The sequence below is a fragment of the Ptychodera flava genome, chromosome 10 (assembly GCF_041260155.1).
Source record: "Ptychodera flava strain L36383 chromosome 10, AS_Pfla_20210202, whole genome shotgun sequence".
Taxonomy (NCBI): Eukaryota; Metazoa; Hemichordata; class Enteropneusta; family Ptychoderidae; genus Ptychodera; species Ptychodera flava.
Window position 1 is genome coordinate 2,505,022 of NC_091937.1, and position 25,815 is coordinate 2,530,836.

Consider the following 25,815-nt stretch of genomic DNA (forward strand, 5'->3'; position numbering starts at 1 on the left):
GTTTGAATTTTTAACACAACATAATTATGTGCTGAAACTTTAGAATGAAAATCAATTTTCACAACAGATGAATGTAGCCTGTAAATTAAATGCTACAAATAAAAAATATTCTCGACTTAAGAATATGTGGTACTATGAATGATTATTTTTCCGAAAGTAGCGATTCTGCAAGTTCGTGCAAAGAATCGGCCGACCAAATACTGATTTGTGCGGTAAAATGCATTTTTAATTTTGCCTCCCAAAAAGTCTGCAACAAATTTCGTAAACATATGCAGTGTTCACACGTTTATGTTGTGTAGGTAAGTTGCAAATAAGGCGTGCTGTAAATAATGACTGAGTACAGCCATACAGTCAGGATGGAAACAGTGGAATCTATAAATTTCTTGCAATGTTCAAAAAATTCATTGGTGGAATAATACTGAATGACTTACTCACAGTTTTGCCCTCCCAAAAAACTACACGTCTTGAAAACTATCATCTGTGTAATGGTCAGTTTGTCTAGTGATCGGCTGTGTTTTTTTTATTCCATTATCTTGATCGTCCTGAGCAATTTTTATGTAACACCCGTGATCTGGACAGACAAAGAGTTTACAAATATCACATAGCAATGCGCCGCTATAATATGCACCATTATAACGTTTAGTGCCGGTGTGTTTGAAGTTCTTCTCGCATTTTTACATCGATGGTATATATTATAGCGAATCGCTTTTGCATTACTTAAACCTTTTTCACGTAAATCAAAACAACAGGGATTTTTGAATGAACGCTTACAAATGACACATAATTTGCGTGGTTCTTCGGTCGCTGCCTTAAATCGTATGCTTTTACAGTCAAAGCATGCGCTGCTGCATTTAAGACGGATCCTATTCTGATATACATTCTTGCATTTGTTGGAGTAATAGGACGACTCTAAAAATCAAACATTCATGTAATGACATCGCAGTGCCGATCGTGGTGGTATAAATATACTGACTTGTCTGAGTCTTGTCCTTAATAAAATCATGGTATTGAAGTGAGCTGCAGAAACAACATTGATTGAAAGTCAGGCAATACCTCTCGAAAGTTCTTTATTTTAACAATACCACATATACCAAATTCAACTACGGTCTTCTGATACAAATCGATTGCTAATCGAATACATTGGCCTTGGTAGTCAAGGGTTAGATATAGACCGATCAATTGGGAGGTGGGTTTACCCGCAACAGCAAGCATGGCGGCCAGCGTTCACTGGCATCAGAGATTATCTGGATTTTATTTGCATTATAGAGCGCATGGGTAACAAAAACTAATCGCGATTGACGACTTTAATAGTCATACGTTTACCACTACCAATTGACACAGACGGACCCTGTTTTGACATGTCCCCTCTTGCATTTGTGACAGTAATAGAATGACTCTAAAAATCCAACATTTTCGGTAATGACAACGTTGAGATGATCGTGGTGGTACAGAGAAATTGGTGTGTAACAGTCTGGCCCTAAAATAAATGCTCGCATTGAAATGAGTCGTACAAACAACATTGATTTGAATGTCGCGTAACATCTCCTGATTTTTATCTCGGCAATACCAATATACCAATTCGACTCCTGCTTTCTGATACAAATTGATTGCTAATCTTTTCTCTATAGGCCTACCAAGTGAAATCTGATTTCGCTGCGGGTTTTTACTCACTATAGCGCGCGGCGACCAATATCCGACCACATGCAGCAGCGATTGCCAATTTTTTTATTTAAATGATCAATCTTTGGATGACAAAATTTCTCGAGATTGACAAATTTATATTCATTCGTTACCACTCCCAATTGGTATCGTAACGTGAATGAAATTTATATAAACTCCGGTGTTTATCTCAACTGCTCGCAGGACTTCAAAACTCCCTACGTTGGGAGTTCGAATCCGGTCGAAAATTTACTGTTTTTTTAAAGCTAGGTTGATAACGGTGGTGGTGGTCTGAGTTATCCCCAAGAGTATCTTTCACCCTGTTCAGTGTTGATAAAGTTTGTGCTCGATGTGAGGTAGCGAGTGTATGAGTGCGAGTGCTTCATGAACTCTACAGCAGTGTAGAGGGGTAGCATTCAGAATAATTGTAACAACTTTAGCTCGATTGTTGAACCATTTTTTAATGTTTGGGTTTGTCCGAGCGGTTTTCACTGTGATGTCTTCGCAGGGTGACAGGATAGCCTTATTGTGAGATCGAATCCAATAGAGAATTTACTGAATCCATAATCCCCCCAACGAACTTAAATAAACGGTAGGTTGATTGGATTAGAGCAGCCACTTCGAGTTCAGGAGACATCTTATCGCACAATAGTGATACATTTCCATTTTTGTACATTTCAAGCAATAATTGTAATTCAGAGATGTTTACTGCAGCCTAGACTTGGTTCAAGTCAGTGAATTAAAAAAAAATAAAATCATTTAATAGTTTCTCTTGTGTCTCTCCTATTTCGTACAAACCTATCCGGAATTTGGCAGCTCACGCCAGGTTTTCCCAGCGATTGAATGCGTCACGTTTGAGTCTGCGCAGTAGTGAGTTAGTTTCTGCCGGATTCACCCATTCCGGGTGAAACTCCGCTGTAAAGCGTTCACTCCACTCATCGCGTTCACCATACTCATCGCGTCCACTCACGCGCGCGTTTCACATGAAAGCAAAATACAAATCACATTGCGTTCACTCGACTCAAACATTCACAAATCACAGACTTGAACCAAGTCTAACTGCAGCCATAAAGGCATCGGCAATAAACGGTAGGTTGATTGGATTAGCGCAGCCACTTCGTGTTCAGGAGTCATCTTATCGCACAATAGTGATACATTTCCATTTTGTACATTTCAAGCAATAATTGTAATTCAGAGATGTTTACTGCAGCCATAAAGGCATCGGCAATGACTTGCTCCATGGAATCGGCCATTGTTGCTATCGTCGTGAAGCGGTCAAGGTGTAACAAACTTAGCAGTTTTTTAATATCTGATACGCACTTTGTTTCACACAAGCAAGTGACAAGACCAGGCAGCACAGTCATATTTCAAGTTCAGGGTTATTTTAATGACAAAGGAAATATAAACACAAAAATTACACAAATAACAAGGCAGCCATTCAGTAATAGAAAAAGTCAAAAGTATTGAGTTACTGTATACATTTAAGTATAAACATTTAGACAACAAATTTAAAAAATGTTCAAGCTGTTCCAATCTGTTGTAGGAACAAATCAAATTGTAAACCTCTGTGTTCATCGAACTCATCGTACACCCAACTTAAACTTTGTAATAGTCTTAGCATTTCTTGTGAGTTCATTGATGGCGAAGTTGTCCTGGTTCTCTTTCCATGACTGAATTACCCGCACGAGATCCTACGCATGACAGCATCGTCAAAATATCGGTATACGTAATCCCGTGCTTCCAACATCACGCCAGTCATGATTAAATTGAGATAGGTCACCTAAGTTACACGCCTCACAACGTTCCCCCGTTATTCTGATACAGATTGTCTTCACCTCCTCGGAAAATGCTTCCCGTAAAGCGTTCAGCAACTCTTGCTCCCCAAAACGTCGACAATCATGGAGTTGTTGGTCGATGCAGTGTGCATGGACAGGTCTAGGAGTGAGTTGTCCTGGGTACCGTTAACCCCGTCTTGCGGAGATACCTCCATCGGTATACATACTTGACCAACACCGCCCGAAGGTTCGTTTAACGTTGGTTTGTCCTGCTTAGGGATTCTGGTCGTTGTCCTCGCAGTTCCTGAACTACCAGCCCGTGGAGCATCATCCGCCGCCTGGGTGGGTTCATTCTTTCTGCCAGTGACAAAGTAGTGAGAGTAATCTCTTGCTGATTTTGCGGTAATAAACTGCATTGCGGAGATCACTCGTAAATATGTAGACGTGATGAAGTGAGACACAAAAACTCAATGTTGTTGTATGCAGCGAACGTAGTGTTCTGATGCCAACACTCTTCTTTATAATGTGAACAGTTAGAAATTCGAGATGCAATGTTTAGCAAGTTAATCCTGATATGTATTCAGCGTGAATTGCTCCACTATGTCATTCATTTCTTCACCCGACGGGGGTGGTGTCAACAAACGAAAAGTGTCTATCCAAAAACTGGTCACTATTTCTTGTTCTGTTCGATAAATTCCTCTTCCTTTGTGGTATGAGAATAACCTTTTCAATACCATTCTCCGTTCGTACTTTTCTATCTCGTCCACAACAATCGACGTTTCCATTGTTTTTAAAATTTCAAACACCCGGTTTTTCCCGGTAAGCTTATCAAGAGCGTCACACGTCAAGGAGAAGATTATGATACACCCCGCTATGGAATGAGTGTTTATCTCTATGACAATGGTGAACAGCCACACGGTATACAAACACATATAAACACGCATTATTTGTATTAATTTTAAATTTATTTAATTAAAGTTTATCTCTATGGCTTGTTAATTAAAACAATTCATCCCAGCGCCAGTGTTTGTAAATTAAAATGAAGAAAGTGTATACAAACACATATAAACACGATTATTTGTATTAATTTTAAATTAAAGAAAAGCAATGTTCCGCGTTAGAAAAGACACTTCATCATACATCTTGCCAGGCAGACGCGTGATTGTGCCTTGAGATATTACTTAGGGTTATTTAATACAATAAATAGTAATCACACTATTCAGTCAAATATAATCATACCAATTTATGTAACAGTGGGGACCCTTCACGTGATCACGTCAATTTAGCTTACGTCATATGCTAATGAAGTGTTCCATACTCACAGTCATTAATATGTAATTATGCAAATGTATTCATGTATGCAGATATGCTAATGAAGTGTTCCATACGCACACCCCCCACTACTCATATTTATCACCTTTAGAATAATTAAAAGCCGTGATAGGTGGTCTGGTTACCTAGCGCTTTGAACAGTTGGGTTTCACTTCTCCAATGAAAAAGGGCTTCAGTATAGAGATGCGTATAGAGCAAATGTTTTCAGGCGTTGCATGTGAGAAGACGAATTTACCAATATGTCTGCATCATATGCCACAAATGTCCCCAACAAAACTATTGGTCGAATTTTATTGTAACCGCAAGAACACAGATTTTTGCAAAATGTAAAGTTAACTTTACATTCCGACTAAAACATCAAATACAGTTTCAGATCAAGGCAATCCAAGCATTGATATCAAGTATACATGTATTGTACGTAAAAAACTTATGATATGAATTTTAAGAAATAATTTCTTACTCGTCTACGATTTTGAAAGATATGAACAGAACTTCTTCAGAGTACTGCCTGGAGTGCCTATCATAGTGTGGTTTTACAGTGTCAAATGCTTTAGAATAATAATTATAATAATCATATAAATAATAATAATAATTATAATAAATAAAGTATTACACTTGTAACACGAACTGGAGACTGGGCAACAAAAAAGGTTAAACTATTTTTTAAAAAGAAAAGTCTTGAGGGAACGGCAGAAGGAAAGGACAGAGTGGCAGTGACGAAGGTCAGAGGGAGGTTTATTCCATAATGTAGGGCCAATGTAGCAGAAAGATCTCTCGTCAAAATTCTTTGTGGAAACTCTTGGAATACTGATAATTTGAGGAAGAGATGAGTTGTCCTTTTGGAGTGTATTGATGCAGGAGTTCAGAGAGAGATTGCCGTCCTGTGTCCATAACTTAATTGAAACAAGAAGATACAACTTTCTAGTGGATGCAAGAACTAATAGCCGGGGGACTAATAGGCAGCCAGTGCAATTTTTGCAAAAGGAGTTGAACATGATCGTACTTTTTAGCGTTATAGACGAGACGAGAGGCAGCATTTTTCACTCTTTGCAACTTGTCTATAAGCCGTTTAGGGCAACCAGAAAGGAGAGAGTTACAATGGTCTAAGCGAGACAGACTAGTGCGGAGACCAATGTTCGAGTAGCCTGTAAAGAGAGGAAGTGACGAATAGAGCTAATTTGATTGTATGCAACTTTGCAAATATTCTGCACATGTTCACACATATAGAGTGTAGTATGACTCCCAAGTTTTTGACAATGGAGGCGAAAATAATATCAAAATCGCCCAGAATTATGCACAAAGGGAGAGATGATTTCGCAGATTGTCTGGGTGATGATATAAGTATTGCTCAATCTGTTTTATTGTCATTTGAGTTGAGTTTATTAGATGTCATCCACTGCTTGATGGCAGTGATACAACTTTGCACAAATTCAAGGGTTGGTTTAATTTGATCGATTGTTTCCTTGTACAATTGATTGTCATCGGCAAAGGCATGGTGATTTTACCAGTATTTTCTGACAAGGTTGAAAAGAGGGTTAGCATCCAAAATAAATTGGACAGGGCCAAGAACTGAGCCTTGCGGGACACCAAGAGATAGATGATGTAGTTGATCGTGTGCCATTAATAGTTACAGTTTGAGTTCTGCCTGAGAGGTAAGATTAAAACCAGGATAGAACAGTTCAAGAGATTCCAAAAGAGTGTTTAAGATGGTAGAGAAGAATGTCATGATCGACCGTATCGAATGCAGCAGGTAAGTCTAAGAAAGTGAGAATGGTAAATTCACAGGAATTTAAGGAGGTCAAAACGTCATTGACTATTTCAATAGAGCAGTTTCAGTACTGTGGTGTGATTTGAATGCAGACTGAAGAGGGTTCAGAAGTTTGTGTGAAGTGAAATGAACACTTAATTGTGATATAATTATTCTTCCGAGTATTTTAGACAAAAAGGACTGGTTTGAGACAGGACGGTAGTTTTTTAGTTGATTTGGGTCGAGAGATTTTTTTTCAGTTGTGGTTTGACAAGAGCAGTTTTGAAGATAGAAGGGAATTTGCCAGATGGAAGGGAACGATTGATAAGTCTTGTACGTGATACACGGCGTCTTAGCATTCCATTAACAAATCGGTTACCATGGCATCAAGGTCGCATGTCTTTGCGGTGGAACTTAGAATAGTATTCTTAATTACATGATTAAAGTTACTGAAAGGCATACCTCGAAAGCAATGTTCTGAGCTCAAAGGCTGGGAGGCATTTGGATGTAATAATATGTAACGTTTTGAGTTGAGAGTGCTAGGTATTTGCCAGCTGTTACATTGAAGAGTCCCCGAGAAGTCCCTGTGCAGATTGAGACACAGTAACTGTGTCTTTGTTTGTAAGTACATTGAAACAGGTCGAGTGAGTGTCTTGATGTGCGCTTTGTGAGTCCTGTAGCAATATATATTCAGATGCTCTTAATTAAGCTACAAGTCTGACACGTAACAAAACTGTTTGAGATGCTCATGATCAAACGAAAAGTGTTTTGAAGAGATGCCTGGCAACAACATGCATAAAGGAAGAATTGGAGCAAGATAGCAAGGAATATCGATATTGAAGGTTACTGGGTGAAGGAGTAGTTTTCACAGTGTTCGAAAATCGAAAATTGTAATTTTCCTCGCGGAGTTGACAACGAGATGGAGGCCATTTTGAATTTCAAATATCGGTAAATGTCAGGTAATGTTTCCCCGGTACCAAACTTTGCACTGTGACAGCTGATTTGTGTTCTTAATTGACAAGAGAATGGTTGAAATTTTCATTGAGGAAAGTTTGAGCAAAAATCTAAGTCTTTGACAGTCGAGGCGCATTCTACCTTAATCGTTGAAAGCTTTGCGTTTCGGCATTTTGAATTCGAGTCATGGCCTGCTTAGTAATAAGTTGGTCTGTTGGACCAATCTGAGGACACTAAGCTCACGTGATCCGAGCAAGAGGAGGGAAAATATACGTCATTGCTCATTATTTGAATAGTAGTCGGCCATTCTTTTATCACGTGATGTGTTTGAAGGAAGATATCAAATGTAGGCTGAACTGTCAAATAATTATCACTATCAGTTCCGATAAAATTTAAAACCAGCAATTTAGCTACCGAAAAACTGATTTGTAAAGATGCTGTCATATGTATTCATCTAATAACATTTGTATAAAATACAATTGTATAAAACATAAACCTTATACCTGGTTTTATTTTTTAGTTATTTTATTGAGGATACTGATTGAAGGCACTAATATTTACAACTCTGTCATAACAAACAACTTCAGAATGTAAAAATTGCATATTTGCAGATTTGATGGCTTATTTTGTTATCTGAATATGTAAATAAACATTACGTCAGCATTGTCATAACCAACTGCCTGGAAAATAAGAGTAAACAAAATCGATTAGTTTCTTTTCAAGTAATTATTGTGTTGACCTTATGTGATCAGTTATCATATACTCATGCTTAAAGCGCCATATACTATTATAGCGCTGATCGCAAATGACGTCACTGTTCTCTGTCATTAATATGCATAAATAAACATTTCTCCGCATTTTCCGCATAAACGACGAAAAAAAAACCTGCGAGTGTTAGAATGGCTATTTAGCGTCACACTTATTCGTATGAATTGATGACTGAGACTACAAGCTGCAACAGCAGCCGCGCATACAACAACAAAATTCGTCCGAATTTCAGCATATTTGTCTTAATTTCAGCATATTTGTCCGAAAGTCGCGCGCGTGCAGCTATATTTAGTAACAAATCCTAAATTGCGATCAACGCTATTCAGTTATGCAAAGTATAGGATAAGCAGCATTGTTTCGTTATGCAAATCACATGATAATTATCGGTGCCTAAATATTCACAGATCGCGAATAATACGTTCTGTTGATGATACGCCAGGAATGAAATGTTATGCAGCAAGTTACGAACTCCTTGATAAAACCCAGACCAAGTCGCTCCAATAATATTTCATACCTTCAGCATGTGCCGACATTTTCTTCAAAATGTACTGTAAACGTCATTCTGAAGTTTCGTGCTTTAAACAAATATATTGTCCCTTGTCAAACATGGATACCTACTAGAGAGATGGCATTACCTGGTATGGACGCACTAAAGCACTGTTTAAACCAATGGATAACTGGCATTTGTTGCAATACCGCACTGGTTGTTCTTGTTACGTGACATCCAGATGTAACCTTGGTTACCCCAGGTCTCACCCCAGCTATTACAACAAAAATAAATAAAGAAATATATTCAGATGGAAGTTGTGCATACAAGGGCATAATTTGGAATTAGAAGTAAAAATATACATTTAAGGATTCTGATTGATGGTTATGCACTGTCTATTCATAATATGTCGGTTTACCTGTTCTTGACAATGTAGTAGTCTTGACCTTGTTCCGTGGCACCATAGCCAACAGCGAGTACACCGTGATCAAGAATGGTCTGACTACATGCTGGTTCATCATAAACACCTGAAGAAATGGAATAAAAAATGTTGGTGTGAAAACTCCATCCTGCTTATTAGTTTAGATATTTTTGTAATTTAAGAGCCGAGTGCCAGTTGCATTACTGGCCACACCTAAAACACTGTGCAATTGAATTTGTAGGCAGCTTTCCAATGCTTTACTTTGAGCTCTAGTTAATGACTCTCTAATCGACATTTAAGCGGCGACAACTACAAAGTATATAACTTACCGGAAGAATAGAATTGGAATGAAGAGTGTCCTGCATCGATTGCTACCGAGATTGGACCCACCGTTGCTATGGCGTTCTGTAGATCATTTTCATCCATTGACATAATGTCTGTGTGTCCAGTGTCCTCAGCAACAACTTTGCTGGCAGAATATGTGCATGGATCGTCCTGAGGTTAAAATCAAACAAGTCATTTTGAATGACATAGTCCCCACTTGGTTAATGAATTTGGAAACCATTCACGGTAATGATGGTCACATTGGATTGTATCACAAAACAAATCAACGTGCATATGTATGACATATGGAGTAATGCTTGTACCAAGTTTCCAAGAAATCGCTACAGGCATATCTGAGAAAATTGCATGAACGGACGCACGGACGCACGCACAGACGCACGCACAGACATACGGACATAATCAAATCTATAAGTCCCCTGACTTTGTCCGTTGGGACTAACAAAGAGACAAAAAATGAGAAAAAGTGAAAGGAAAATATCTTTCAGATTCTTTTGGATAACCATTGAACATCTAGGATACTCACCGTAGCAGTGTATGGATAATCTGCTTCAGATTCTTCTCCCATGTCTTTGATGTAATCGAAGGCACGATCCATCCATCCACCTCCGCATCCTTCGTTTCCATATGAACGTGAACAGTCAACCAGTTGCTGTTCGCTGAGAGAAATCAGTTTTCCCGTCTTCTTGAAAGTCTGACCCTCCAATGAGCCAGTCTACCCACCAAATGTGAATATTAGGGAATGTTTAGGAACTACCATCATGTGACATGTCATAGCTACATTACGTGAACAAATTAAAGTAAATAATATAACAGCCCTGATCGATTAAACTGAATACTTATCGATCATTGATCACCAGATTATCTTTATGTCAAGAAGCACGTAAACTTTCAAAAATTTGAGTGAGAAATCGAGAGCAGATAGAAAAATACGTTTGACTCACCGAACTGAAAGCCCAGCATGATCCACAGGCTTGCTGAAAGAAAAAAGCGATTGTTTTATGTCTTTAACAATTCATGTGAACGCTAAACAACACAAATGACAGAATATATCCACACCGGTATCACCAACTTTGAAATTCAGACTAGTTCACCTTGTTGAAATGTTGCCGGCAATTTTTCAACAATCGTTGACAATCTGCATCAACTTGCTCCGAAATTGAAAATTTGTATTATACAAGGCAAGTAATGCCAATCGCATCTGTTGTGTGGTCTTTTATCAGGTCACATTTTTCATTAGAAAATGTTACATGGCCGTATTTATATCAAGATGCTCTCTTTTCCGACAAAAAATAGAACAATAAAACAACATTAATTTGGAATAGCATATTGAATCATTTTTCCTTTAAGGCTTGAGAAAAAAATGATTGAATGATTTAAAAAAACGCATTTCATCTCCTGTTTTCGTATCGTGGCACTGGTCGTTCTTTTTAATGTAATCTCAGTATAGGCAAAGTTTATATGATAATGTTTAAGCGATAATACTGAAATAGTACAATTACGATCAGTTTGTTGAAAGTACTTCAATCTTTTAGACATATGAACACACTAGAACATATCATAGAGATTGACTATTATCATGACTCTCTCCATAACGGCGATGGCATTGATGAATGAAGCGAGATCTCAAGGTTAATATTACCTGATTCTTGACTGGAGTCACGTAACCCTTATCTCGCCAATCAACGTGATCTGGCAACACAACGTTACTTGGTGGTACATAGGTTGAACCTCTGCTACGCTGGCGAACTTTGTAACCGTTCATCACACTTTTGAATTCACCCGTTTCCTTGACAATACGAGGAAAGAATAATTACAATGACTTCAATACGATGACAGTAGAAGACCACATTACTCATCAAATTTTATGAATTTACTTCTTTTCAAAAATATTAAATCTAGTACCTGGTGCAGCAAGTTTTAACTTTGTTTATGAGATGGCATCGTCACCGTGTGGTATTTAGATTTCAAGTTCATTGTGTTATGTTTTGTTATAGCTATGATATCGTTGACCTTGACGATGCCTCATTTTTTGAAAATCAAACACGTATTTCGTAATATTTCGCACTTATAATCTTAATTATGTATTTAATTTGAATAACAATTTCAATGTACCATATCACCAAACTGGTTCATTGCCATCCTGAAACTTTTCTTGCCATTTTGATAGTCTGTATTGTGGTTATGAATCATTTTCATGTTCTGCTGCCATGTCTGTTTGCGCATGACTTCTTCTTCTGGCGTGTACACCTTTCCTGTTCAAGACAAACGGATACAGAAAAACGGGACTCGGTTAATTGATTCAGAACAGACAGGCGATCCGATTGTTGGTAATCCTTCCATTCTTTACCCTAATTCCTATAGGTATACAACCCTAATTCCTATAGGATATACATGGAATAACTTCTGTCTGATCGTCTAATCTATGTTGTCGTAAGGCATGTGACTTATATTGAATGAAAGTGACATGAATCAGACAACGCCCCCTTTAAAGTCAGGTGACGGGAGTGATGACAGTCACATGATTTAAAGTAAAGCACTCCATGCTCTTGCTATAAAATGATTGGTGATTTGTTTAAAAGAAGACTTTCTACTTTCTACTCTCTCAAAGTTAACAAAGAAGCATACGACAAGCATCATCCGTCTAAATAGAAGTTTATTCTGGTTTGGTAGAGGGATTCATCCTTTATTTTATACGATCACGAAATTTCACAAAAGCAAACTATAGTTATCTGTTTCCCATTGGTGTCCATTGTATTTATTCATGTTAGAAAATCTCTGTACTCTGTCTCTATTAACAATATACTGACTGAATTAGCCCAACATGACTTCTCCATCCAACTGCTTTGATTTAGAGTGAAAACTACTCGTAGTTTACAACGCAAGTATCCAAGCATCGTCAACAGATATAGACGATGTAGATTGGTAGGTTATGAGGTGTATTTCTCTAAATTTCCTAAATTAAAAAAGGTAGTTTTTATATAAAGATGTCCACATACCATGGGTTGTCTTCCACAGTTCCCAGCCTCTATTAAGGTCCAACGGAGACGCCATCGCCATGGCAACTAACGCGAAACACAGCACGATTTTCATCTTGAATGCTGCTTAGAATAAATAAGCACTGCATCACATTAACAGGAAGGTAACGTCCTATCTAACCATTTATAGTCTGGAATTTCCGACCATCCATGAACTTTGACCCACGGAAGAAACGCGAACGTGTAATTTTGAGAACAAATGTCGGTACACATATTGCAACATAAAGTGTACTATTCCATCAGCAAGCGATTATTTTGTGCACACTCTCATTTATGTTAACCATGCGCTTTGTCCTTTATAGCTTGAAGTGCCTCTCTATGTGTCTGAAGTGGGGATCCGCCCCCTGTGCCTTGTACTTTCACACCTAGATCCCTCATATGTCGATTTCTAAGTATATCAATCTTTATATATTTCTTTTCTTTTTCGGGAATCCAAAAGAAATCTACATGCAATCTTCGGTTTCACAATTTTTTTATCGGACTTCCCATTTAAGTTAAAACATAAAGTGAAATCAACTTTTTTGTCGACTGGAAGATTTCGACCTATTTAACGAGGCAGGTTATACAGCGTATACTTTTATGTCAGTCATTGTAAACTTTAGAATATTTCCCAAATTATAGCATTCCAATCCCAGGGTTATCGGACTCTATGTAAAGTTTACTGTATACATTATAGTATTTCACCACTGCAATGGCTCGGACTGATCAGAATACCTGACCGATTTACGTGTTGAACACGAAGGGGCTTGACCCGGCTAATGCTGAGAACAATTGCAATTGTCCCCTCCCCGTGCCAAGATACACACAATGACTCTCGCCGTCATTAATGCATTGAGTTTGTTTTCTAAGATAGTACCTAAATATTTGTATGTAGTCACCCTTCCCTGCTCAGGCCTAGGTAAGAAATATTAGCAAAGCGTACGGTCCATATCGTCAGGATGGAATTCTAGATAGCTAAGCTACGAAGTCCCACCTATGAGATGTAAAACACAGATAGTTGATGACAAAATCTAGATTGTCAAGACGCAATTTTGACGATTTTCCCGTCATACATGCCGTTTCAACATGGCGGCCTAGGATAACGTCGATGCGAAGGCAGCAGTCGTGGTAAGTTTTTACCGTTATTTTTAGTTTTGAAGTGAGAAATCGTGAAAAAATGTATCGCCTTCCGGGTCAAATATCATGGAAAATGCCCTCGTGAAGTATTTTTGTCGAACGTTTGGTATTTTTAGATAAGATAGATGTTAATTGCGGACTGCTGTGGGTCTGCTAAGCTGATCTGTGCGATATCCATAGAAAACCACGTGCGTATCAGTACAAGTATGGTACACGGTATGGTGCAGTGCAGTGCAATTTAAGATCTCAACTCGTTGACTTGGTCGTATACAACATGCGACTTCTACCATCTGATCTTTGAGATTACCGTATGTGCAGGGTCTAGCTTATTAAATGGTACTCATGCAAAGTTTGCTCTATTTCCTATTAGTATTTGCAAAATCGCACAGATCTGCTGGTAGACCCACAGCAGTCCGCAATTAACATCTATCTTCTCTAAAAATACCAAACGTTCGACAAAAATACTTCACGAGGGCATTTTCCATGATATTGACCCGGAAGGCGATACATTTTTTTACGATTTCTCACTTCAAAACTAAAAATAACGGTAAAAACTTACCACGACTGCTGCCTTCGCATCGACGTTATCTTAGGCCGCCATGTTGAAACGGCATGTATGACGGGAAAAATCGTCAAAATTGCGTCTTGACAATCTAGATTTTGTCATCAACTATCTGTGTTTTACATCTCATAGGTGGGACTTCGTAGCTTAGCTATCTAGAATTCCATCCTGACGATATGGACCGTACGCTTTGCTAATATTTCTTACCTAGGCCTGCTGCTGCCGCGCAGAAACATCGTATATCAACAGACTGGGAACAGCCCTTGGTTTTATCCTGAAATCAATAACTATTTCCTTTGTAACATTTAAATCAATATAGTTTTCTTACACCATTTTGAACAAATTCTCAACTTCACTGAAAGTATAGGTGGAATCAGAGTTCGATAAATCTACTAACGCTGAATCATCGGAGTGTACACATGACGCAACAGTGTGAGTGTGGCATCATCTGTACTTCTATTGTGTCGGTGTTCAAATTGGTACGGGTCAAAATAGGAATTTTTGTATTTGAGAAATAAACAGCGAACAACGCGTTAAAGCTAGACTGAATGACCTTGAAAGGATCATACTGACACAGTCTGATTGTACAGTGAACCTGCGTACGAAGAGTGCAGGATAGCCAATTAAAAATACCTTGCATATACCCAAGGCAGGTTGAAATGCATTGGTACATAACATAATAGGTATAGTTATTGATGCCAGCAAAAAGTTGTCCTATTGCTCGATTGATTCATTGTCTACTTGGCCCATGGGACACACTTACCTCTGTGTTGCTGTAATCGGAGATCAGTGAGAGTGGATATTGTTGGGTGAAAGCGACGCTATATATATCAGTACTTAACCCTACACCGGTCACATGACAATCATCACGAGATATAGGTCTTAAGTAGTGTTCCAACTTAAAGCTGTTGCTTTGCTTCTCAACGGGGTAACCCGGCTGTACTAAGTTTTCGGTCACGTGTTATATGACCCGCGATTGTAAACAAGTTCAGTTCAGTCCAACCAATTATTCTGAACGGTTACGGTCAAGGACAGTCATATCTGGGTTAAATTGGCGGTCATGCCAATAAACGAGTCGATTTCCACACAAGATTTAATTCCCGTAGTTCTGATCGTGAGGGTTACTCAAAAATTTCCTGGTGTATTTGGTTTGCATTTAAATATCAGGTATACGTATATATTTATTCCAAATGATTTATAAACATTTAAACTAGAATTATTTAAACTCTATATACACACAGGTAGCTCGATGTGGGATTCTATGTAGGGCATGAGGTCACTGTCATGGGTATGCATTTTGCTTCGCTTAATGTGCGGTTGATGGTCGCACAGATAATTTTGCCAGGTTGCAATGTTAATAATCAACAAGGGGCGAGGTGGAGTGTTTTGTGTCAACTCTATTTGTACAACAGACGAGTCTGTGCGCCAAATATCTCAATTTTACAAAAAACGAAGGCCCCCCGAGTTTAATACTCAGCTGTGTGAATTTAAGAGCATGCTTGTTTACTGGCAGAAATGTCATCAGAGGTTAAAACTGTATAATGGAGAATAGAACACAATTGAAAATGTGCAATGGTGTGTCGCGGATGGAAGGTTGCGATACAAATAGCATTCTCTGCAACGAACTTTAGGTCAGCCAGACCCACATACATAATTTGCCTTGGGATACCCAAGTATACAATTTACAGGTAAATGCTATGTGTGTATTGTGCCGTGATTTCCTGTTGTCGATATAGAATCTTTAACACTTCTTTTTTGTCAATTGTCACTGAATTTTCAAACCAAATAATTTTCAAAGCCATGAGAATGATTTTTATTTCTTCGTGATCACTTTTGATCGGACAAATATGTTGTCGCCAATACTAATAGCATGCATATTCACAACTGTTTCAAACATCTATAAGCCCCAAGGTACAATTCGTGCTTGTAAGTTTCTCGTGATTTACAACATTGGCCGCCCAGCATAATTTGGAATTTTTCATGAAGTTTGAAAAAAAAATAAAATTTTGCCTAGTTGTCATATTGTTGCGCCCCTTTTTACTGATTAACAGAAATCAAACAAATATTGTGGGCGTATCCTCAAACCCAAGCAACATAATCACATGACAGGTGACTGAGACTAAGTAGGTCACATTCGCGACGGGTACGGAATACACGCTGGGCAGATATTGGACGCGAAGGCATGTCGTGGCTAACTTATCTGTTTCGTCATAAAATGTATCATCGAGTTACCATTTCATTCGATTTTTTACGAACAAGCAGAAGAACGGAGAACGGAAGCAATGGCAGTAATTAAGCTCCTTCGCACCACTAATTTTCCTCCATGTGTGAAGTTTCCATAAATTTCCCTTCAAGAATGGCGAAGAATGCTACAAAACTTGTTTTTTTTTTAATTTCAATGAAATTGTAAAAGCTCTGCTTAAGATACAAATTCGATCAGAGGCTGCAAATTTCAGGAAATGAAAACTTGCTTTACATGCCTTTCTGTTTGAATATGATAATAGTGTATGGCCAAATGTAAAGCTTTAGATGACAATTCAAACTTTTATCAGTATCTGGCTTTGCAAAAGAAAACACAAATTTAAAGTAAATCATCTGAACTTTGGCTTTGCTGTCATACGATTGGGAACACCAACGCACTGATTGGTGTGTATGGCCCGGCATTGAAAGGTTTCGGCCAATTCAGGGTTCTTCCTACGCTGTGAGACCTGGTAAATAAAAGTTGTGGTAGCCAGAGTTGGTAGTTCTTCCAAACTGCAGAAGGAGAATGCTCCACTCCAGCTGAAGAAACTTGCCGCGGTGTCTTACCGCAAACTTGTTTCCTCGGGTCTAAGTCTTTTGTAGCTACCGACAACTAGCCAGCAGGGACCGCTCTCGTGCGGGGCGGATGAAGACGGTTTACAAGCAGTTTGTAATTCAAAGCTAAATATTCAGTCAGTTTACAAAGTGAAATTAAACACTTATATTTCTCAAAAAATCAGAATACTTTATTTCGAAATAGAACGATATGAATTTTCTTACATCAACTTTTTACATTTCAATGTTGAAAGATACAAACAGAAAGAATGGGTGTAGACAATGTCCTACAGTGTCAGTTTCTTTCCCGTTTTTGCAGATTCATTCTATAAAACTGTGAAACTAAAAAGTGTCGATATATCAATTACGCAGTATGGTGTTAAACCAATGGATAGCCAGCTTGTAATCGATATATCGATTACGTAGTATGGTGTTAAACCAATGGATAGCTAGCTTGGGTGGCAATGCCACATTGATTGCGCTTATTACGTGACATCATGACGTAACCATCTTCACCCCAAGTCTCACCCCAGCTGTAGAAATGAATATTGCAAAGCTAAATCAATATCATGGCAATGGAATCACACACAGGTTTGGATTTAGAATGGAATCGCTATGATTTGGCTGGTCTCGATTCCCTATTGTTTGGATTGGCAGTGAAATCACTATGGTTTGGACTGTCAGTAGATAGAATGACAAACATTTCAACAGATGGTGGAATCACAATGATTTGGATTGGCCGTGCAATCACTGTAGTAAGGAGACCTTTGTTCGGAGAAATGAACTCAAGGTGGCGGTCTCCAATAGTAAGCGCAAGAGATTTTGACCATAATGGTGTTGAACATTGCCATTTACGAGGAATGGGTTTCGAATCTAAACCAGTCTCACCTGTTCTTAACGAGCCAATAGTCTTGACCATCCAATGTGCCATATCCCACCGCCAACACACCGTGATCTAGTTTGGTTCTACTGCACATGATTTCACTGTACACACCTAGGTGAATAAGCAAAAGCGAAAACTGTTAATTCATAAATAAACAACTAAAATTTCAGATCGTCCTTTTTAGAAATAACTTGTCTCCGCTTCCTACACGCAATGGTAATAATACGAGATAAATCCTATATTGTAACTGTAACCATTGTAAAAGGTAGAATGCGCGTTGGGGACAGATATACGGACTCTCAAATTTTTGCATTTCTTTTCTCATTTAAAACCTGTGGGAGCTCATTTTAAAGCCCTTTGAGTAAGAAAAACCTTCACTGTCTTAGTTCTTAGAAAATCGAAAATTTTACTTTTCCCTGTAGAGTTACTACAGCTATGGTTTTTTTTTATTTAAAGTATCGGTAAATGTTAGATAATGTTGTTTCTCCGGTACCAAACTTTGTACAGTGAGCCCTGATTTTTATTTTTGATTTCGTAAGAGAATGGCTGAAAGTTTCGTTTCGGAAAGTTTTGGCAAAAGTTAAAGTCTTTAACATTTGAGGCGCACTCTACCTTAAGACTGTTAAGAATTATTTGACAGCTTTCCCATAATGCACACTGTTCCTACCTGTCCTGTAGAGCTGGAAGGATTCGTGAGAGGCATCAATGGCGACAGAAATTGGACCAATGGTAGCAACTGCTTCTTTTAATTTGTCTTCATCTTCCGTCGGCAAGTCAATATATCCCGTGTCTCCTGCAACGACTTTACTGGCATCAAATTTGCAGTATCCATCCTTAATGCACACAAAGTGAAACGAAGAAAGATCACATGCTAACCTTAAATACTGTATCTCACGAATAATTCAGGCTACTTATTATGATAACGTCTGGCACAACCGTAAAATTTGAATTTTTAGCAAATATAGAATAGTTAGTCCATAGTAGTAATCCATGAAACTTAGAGTACCAATCAATCGATCTATCTGTCGGCTTATGGTAATAGTAGTGCATCTAAACGATTATTCATGATTCGGTTATTTATTAAACAATCCTGGTAGTTTTCTACATATTTCGCATATCACCTTCACCCCTTTCTTCGCCAAGAAAAAGTGAACCCAATGCAGAGTAACGTCGTTGCTCAAAACCAATGTGTGTTGATACAAATCGTAGTGATTTCACTGCCAATCCGCTAATTTCACAATTGATCTGACTTTATGAGACCACTGTTTTAGTTAATAATTGCTAGAGAGATAAGGAGATATGTGAAGCTTTGGTGCATACCACGCCAGTGTACGGGTAGTCTTCTTCACTTTCAATACCACCAACAGCAGCGATATATCTAAATGCGTTGTCCATCAGTCCACCTCTACAACCTTCGTTGCCGTATTGCTTAGAACAGTCAACTAGTTGTTGTTCGCTCAGCGAAACAAGTTTTCCAGTTTTCTTGAAGTTCTGTCCCTCCAAAGAACCCGTCTGTAAAATATCACGTTTAAAAGCGAGTAAATTAGGGTACTGAAATTTCAGAGCAAGAATATGACGCATTGCAGTAAAACAGTTTGAGTATAGAAGTCCATGGTTAATTTCGAGGACAGGCACGTCGATTCATTGATGATCACTTTGTCTGACACAGATACTGCGGTGAATCGACACCAGATCTACTTAAGTATTAAAAATATTAGAATGTGTGACTTACTGTGCTGAAAGCCCAACAAGATCCACATTTCCCCTGAAAAAATAAAATAAAATATTATTTTCCGTGTTAACACGGTCCCTCCAGAAATGGGCCGTGATTTAAACTCATTCCGAGGTTTCTATATGTTGGAAGCAACAGCGAGGAGATCATTGATTCCCAGTAACAATTTGCATACTTCATTATCAGTCTTGGAGACGTACTAAGACAACAATGCACCAAGCAAAGCCTATGTAAAACCTACACTTAGAGTACTGAATTTTAGCTCACCTGATCTTTGACTTCTGTCACGTAACCTTGATCCCTCCAATCAACGGTATCGGGTAAATTAACGTTGGCTGGCGACAAATATGAGATGCTTTTACCTGTTCTGTTTGATGGGATGTAACCACACGCAATGTCCAAGAATTCTCTGTGTTCCTATCGGGAAAACCAAGATTAAAGACGTACAATAATTTGTCTTCTCTTTACGAACCATGATGAAGTATGAGTGTTCAAGTAGTAAATAGGTATCCACTCAGACTTATATCACTTGCAGACAGGATATATGGACACGCAGACAGGCATGCAGGTGAACGAACATACGGTGCACAGCGAGCATAGCGAAACAGATACAGAGACAGAGAGTCACAGAGTTATACAACAGAGAAAGACAGAGCGATAGAAAGAGGGAAGGAGAATACAAATGAAGAATGGTGCATGAATGGATGGATAAACGAATGCCATTAAGAAGTGGATAGAAAAACAGCGAATGAATTGAAGGCTAGGTACCAGATCTCCGTATTTGTTCATTCCAAGTGTGTAGGTATGCATTCCCATTTCATACTCGAAGTTATGTGTTTCAATTTTCTGCATATTCTTCTCCCATATCAGTTGGCGGACGGATTCCTCCGCAGAAGAGTAAGACTTTCCTGAAAAGTGATGTTGTCGATATTAATGTCTGTTTTGATACATGATATGCGTATGAAAAAGTACCAATTCACACATAAGATCATTGTAATTTCATGTTGTGCTTCATGTTTATGTTCGATTGATTGATTGATTAATTGATTGATTTTACTTGAAGAAATGATGTTGGAAATGTAAATGCTAAAATTGACTGACAGAATGTAACTACCTTGATTCTCTGTATGTCAAATATCTCCCGTCGACACAGTCTACGCCATTGACTAATTTCAGTCAACAAACATAAACCACAACCTTGCAACACCCATTCGACTTGACCGTGTAAGTTACCAGTGGTAGATTGTCTCTACTTCTGTGACGCAGTGCACTTGCAGTTCACTGACGTCACATCTTCCAGAGGCTCGCGGATGGTAATCTACTATCATCATAGATTTGTGCAAGACAATGGCAAGTTACGTCTTTAAAGTGAGGTCACTCACGGTCATCAGTGATAAGATAGTTCATCATGTTACATTGTAAGTCTGAACTTGACGGAGGAAGTGTAAATTGCTTCCATTTCTTCCAGAAATGTAGACTCTGACACAACAATGCTATACACTTGAACATACATTTGTAAAGCGTCATCTCACCGTGCAACTGTTTCCATGCTTCCCATGCTGGGTTGGGTAGGGCTGTTGCCACAGCAACGAGTATGAGACAAATGAAGGTCTTCATTTTGCCAATGCCAAGTGCACGTCTGATAACCTACAGTGAGGGATGAAACAACGAAACATACACTACTAGGTTCTGAAAGTATGCTGAAACATGATCAGACGATAGTAATGATTTTCAATAAACTCAGAATGCCATTGAAACATGATCCCCTAAACTAAATCGTGAATAGTCATTGTCACAATAATCGCACGATAACCACATTGTTGTGATCGGTTTCCCCAAATGTTAGCGGGAAGAACTGTGATGACAGGCAATATCGATAAGAATGCATGAAACATGGTAGATCAAGTTGACTTGTTCAACAGTAAGCCAATAATAAAGCTACAAGCTGAAATCAACCTAACATTAACAAATTCTCATGTAGGTGTTGTTAAACGTGGTTTTACAATTTATCCGAATTAAATGGTCATTTGAGTTACTGTAAAGTGTTTACAAATTTTTAATTTAAAAGTGAGTTAAAGATCTCCGCTAATTGTGATGATCAAAGTTCAAGAAATCTTGCAATTTTGTTAAAAGATTAAGCATTTACTATGTCACCCCGAATCGCAGAGATGAGTTACTTATAAATAACTTATTAAAAGACAGGAATAAAGTTTATAGAACCGTGGATTTCTACACCCATGAATGGCCTATTTTGAAATAATATAACCTCTCGTATGGAATATCGCATAAACAAACGAATCGATATATCATGTTGCATGGCGATTATAGATTTCTTTTTTGAATGTCTACGAACTGACGCTAGTTTGGATAATTGAAAATACAAAAATGCAGAATCATGCAGATAAATCAAATTTATTTTCGTCATTTTTCTATCCCAATCTATGTTTCTTGTCGTTCACAATTTTAACCGCATATATGTCGCAGAAATCGTTCGAGTCGAGGATATTATCATTACATTCGTCAACCGATTCATTCTTATGAATTCTGAAGAATTTAAAGCTCAAACCCAAACCCTATTTTATGATAGTTAATGGGACAGAGAAGAGTAGATTTATATGAATTTTACATAACGTTAGCAAAATATCTAAAATGACAAAGATACTATGTTGTGACATTAATTTTGTGTATGAGCGCACATAATCGCAAAGCTGTTACGAGTTAAGACGATGTCCTATTATCTTTCAGTTTATAGTTGCCCTGGTCACAGAGTCAAACTTCATGTAGTCGACTCAGATTTTCATTTATTTCTCTTGGCAGGTACAGAGTTTCTGAAGTAGATTGTATCACAGTTAGCACATGACAGTTTCAAGCTTGAAAAAAAAAACACTTTCATGTTTTGAATAAGTCTTGGTAACAAATGACACTTACTTTAATAGAGCTGCCGAGTCCTCCAAGTCAGGTAGATGTATGGACAATGTCTGCAGCTGCTGACAAGTTGTCAATGCCTGGTGCAAAGGTTATCCCAAAGTCCAATCACATGACTCCGTTTAATCAGATTAACGTGACATATGTGATTAAAGGTAAGCCATGTGATCTTATCCTGTCAGTTTGTTTTGAAGACGTTGACACGCCAGGTGAACTAGAATGACTCAGCCAATTAATTCCAATACTAATGAGACAGTGTGATGTTTATTGGTGAGATCAACAAAAGGAAGAAGTTAAAGTTTGTGTTTATGCATACGTTGACGTCAGGTTGACATCTCAACATTGGACATCTCCCAATCATGTTGCACGATGGCGTCTGTTGAATGTCGGAAGGGGAAGAATGGTCAAACATAAACAATTCACAGTGACTCGTTCATTTCAGTTTTACAAATTAAATGTAGTCCGGGTTAGCAATAACCGTGAGCATACACACGTTGTTGAAGGCATCGAGCATTGGTCATCTCTAGGTACACATCCGCTCTCTGAATTGTTGTGTCACTTTTTAATGAAAAAAAGTACGTTATTTCGCTTTATTTTAAATGCGTCATACGAACACGAACCGGAAAGTCGAAGATCAAAGGACGGACTATTGAACATTTCAATATTCGGCATGTTTATTCTATGGAGCTTGCTGCTTTGATATTTCTTGTTTTTATAGTAAAATTGTGTGAAGATGGATACCAGAAAGTGATATCACGTGAGAACCATATCATAATAAACTTGTTTCTTATAGCAGTCAAGCAGCTCTGGCCTAATCTCAAGGAGATTGCAAATGTTCAGCGTACAGATGTTCTGTTATGTTTTTTACGTATTGCCATATACGATGACAAACAACGGAAATTACTGGATATTTCTTATTAAAACACAACTGGAACTAACTTGGAATAATTGGATAGTGAACTTATGTTGGCTTAATCTGCGAATGTATGCTCATCTGCTTTTCTCTTTAAGCAATGCACTTGTTTTTGTGAGTAATATTGCAACATTCAAATATAGGGCACCGACACTTATGATAAATTTGAGAATATAAAGATCTAATTCTCCCAATTTAGTTCCAATCATGTTTTATGTCATATTGAATTTTTCCATCCGGACGAAAAAGCACGAATGACTTCGATATGAAAATTTGAAGATTATTTTAAATTTCTGAAAAACGCCATGAAAAGGAATTATTGCCCCTATCAAAGCAAACAAAAATCATGCTATTCCTTTTGTTGTAACACACTTTCTCGGTACTTAAACTGTTTAATTCAACTTATTTCCAGACGTTGTAAGATTGTGGTCAAAGACACCCAAAATTAGATCAAATGGAAAACTCCAGCCTTTCATAGCAAATTATCAATTTAGCCCCTCTTGTTTGGTGCAATTTTAAAAGTGTAATTTCATGTCATCATATCAAAGCAGTTCATATATATTTGTCCCCTTTGTTCATTTGTGACACTAATACACCCTTTTAGTAAATACAACGAATGACAGACTGTCACTTGATATGACACTTCAAGGAACTTGGCGTATTTGAAACTTGTAATCTTTTTTTCAGATAACTCAATAGGTATACCAATGGGTCAGTAGGGAGTTTACAAAACATTCATATTGTCACGATGGGTCATCTAAGGAGTTTTGCAAACACTCTTGTTGTCACAATGAGTCATATTAGAAGTTTTGAAAATAATCATACTGTCACAATGGGTCAGTTACGGAGTTTAGAAAACAGTCCTTTTGTCACCAAGGGTCAGCTAGGAAGTTTTAAAAACGTTTATATTGTCACTAAAGGTCAGTTGTAGAGTTCTGAAAACACTCGCAGTAAAAATCGCACTTAAAATGTGAATTTACTCCGCGTTCATGAATCACTAAGGTGAGATATGCCGAAATGACGCGGCGCCAGGTGTATAAGATAAAGACCGTAAGGAGCTGACAATTTTCCGTACATAAGTGCGTGAATAAGAATGTCAGCGGCGGGACCAGGGTAACTGCTTGTCCGGTAAAAGACTGATAATCTTTGGTACCAATTTCCCGTACTTAAAGTGGGAACTGCACTCAATGGGCTGCCGGGGACAGGTATCCCGGGAAAGCGGTTGAAAATTTCCCGGACAATATAGCGCGTAGATTGCAATGGCTGTCAACCAGCAGCAGATCTCAGGTGTGCCCGGAAACGGTTCGACATTTTCCGTAGCAAAGAATGTGGATTGCAATGGCCTTCAGCGGGCCGTTAGCGAAAGCTTTACCCGAAAAATGATTGACAATCTGTCGTACTTAAGGTCCGTGAAATTGAATTATTCTGTGCGGGCAGCTTGCGATAAGTGCCCGGTAAACAACTTAATATTTTCCCTACCTAAAGTGCGGGAATTTCAATAGTCACAAACGGGGAGGAGCCAACAACTATGCCGCTGCAGTACTACCAACCTCCGGTCAGAAAGACAAAATGTACAAATTTTTTCTGCATCCACATTTGTCGCAGATGGTAAAATATATACCTGCCAAACATGGAATTAGATTAATTTTCTTTTTTGAACGAAATTTTCCTTCAATGAGTCAGCAAACATTAAATCACAGAAATGCCTATTGATGTGTGGGAGTGGCACGGTTCTACAGGGATTTTACTATCTTCCCCGAGGCAGTTGACGGCTGTGCTGATAGAAGCTTAAGAAAGTCCCGTACTACTCCTGAGTGGTCAAACCGAGGCTTGACAGTACGGATGCATGTTGTCGAGTATCGGGAATTGGGCCACAAATGTGGTCGGTTGAAGTTTGGCAATACCGACCACTAAATTTGGTGACAGGTGTATCTGATAAATAGCTGACAATTTTCCTTACATAATTTGTGCGGAATAAGAATGTCAGCGGCGGGATCAGGGTAACTGATTGTCCGGTAAAAGACTGATAATCGTCGGTACCACTAGTACGGGTATATGAATGTCGGATGGCGGCGATTGGACGACGGTGTGCCAATAAAGGGGCGACCAATTTCCCGTACTTAAAGTGCGACGATTGGAACTGCATTCAATGGGCTGCCGGGGACAGGTATGCAGGGAAAGAGGTTGAACATTTCCTGTACAATAAGCGCGTAGATTACAATGGCTGTCAACCGGCAGCACAGGTGCAACCAACGAACAATGCACTTTTAAAGGGGTCCTTACTATGATAAGATATATTGTGCATGACAAGTAATGTAAACTGACTAATTTTAAGTCATGAGGGTAATTAATTAGCTGTTCATAA

The 25,815-nt window shown here is 38.4% G+C and overlaps 2 protein-coding genes across 3 annotated transcripts; both read right to left on the reverse strand.

Annotated features, from left to right (window-relative positions):
• Window positions 1-7,974: 7,974 nt before the first annotated feature.
• LOC139141734 (procathepsin L-like) lies at window positions 7,975-15,164 on the reverse strand. 2 transcript variants are annotated; one of them, XM_070711361.1, is made up of 10 exons: window positions 14,965-15,164; window positions 12,485-12,586; window positions 11,601-11,740; window positions 11,128-11,274; window positions 10,430-10,462; window positions 10,012-10,200; window positions 9,473-9,638; window positions 9,141-9,249; window positions 8,871-8,996; window positions 7,975-8,143 (listed from the first exon to the last, which is right to left on the reverse strand). In XM_070711361.1, the coding sequence occupies exons 2-9, from the start codon at window positions 12,576-12,578 to the stop codon at window positions 8,897-8,899; spliced, it is 978 nt and encodes a 325-aa protein (XP_070567462.1). In that variant the 5' UTR covers window positions 12,579-12,586; window positions 14,965-15,164; the 3' UTR covers window positions 7,975-8,143; window positions 8,871-8,896. The 2 variants fall into 2 exon arrangements, with proteins under 2 accessions (XP_070567462.1, XP_070567461.1); XM_070711360.1 differs by having other exon boundaries at window positions 7,975-8,147; window positions 14,965-15,152.
• Window positions 15,165-17,287: 2,123 nt separating this feature from the next.
• LOC139141735 (cathepsin L-like) lies at window positions 17,288-22,674 on the reverse strand. The gene is made up of 9 exons (XM_070711362.1): window positions 22,541-22,674; window positions 21,145-21,259; window positions 20,381-20,520; window positions 19,880-20,029; window positions 19,613-19,645; window positions 19,201-19,392; window positions 18,548-18,713; window positions 17,886-17,991; window positions 17,288-17,530 (listed from the first exon to the last, which is right to left on the reverse strand). Exons 2-9 carry the CDS (start codon window positions 21,227-21,229, stop codon window positions 17,431-17,433), a joined length of 972 nt encoding a protein of 323 aa, XP_070567463.1. The 5' UTR covers window positions 21,230-21,259; window positions 22,541-22,674; the 3' UTR covers window positions 17,288-17,430.
• Between the last annotated feature and the right edge of the window lie 3,141 nt (window positions 22,675-25,815).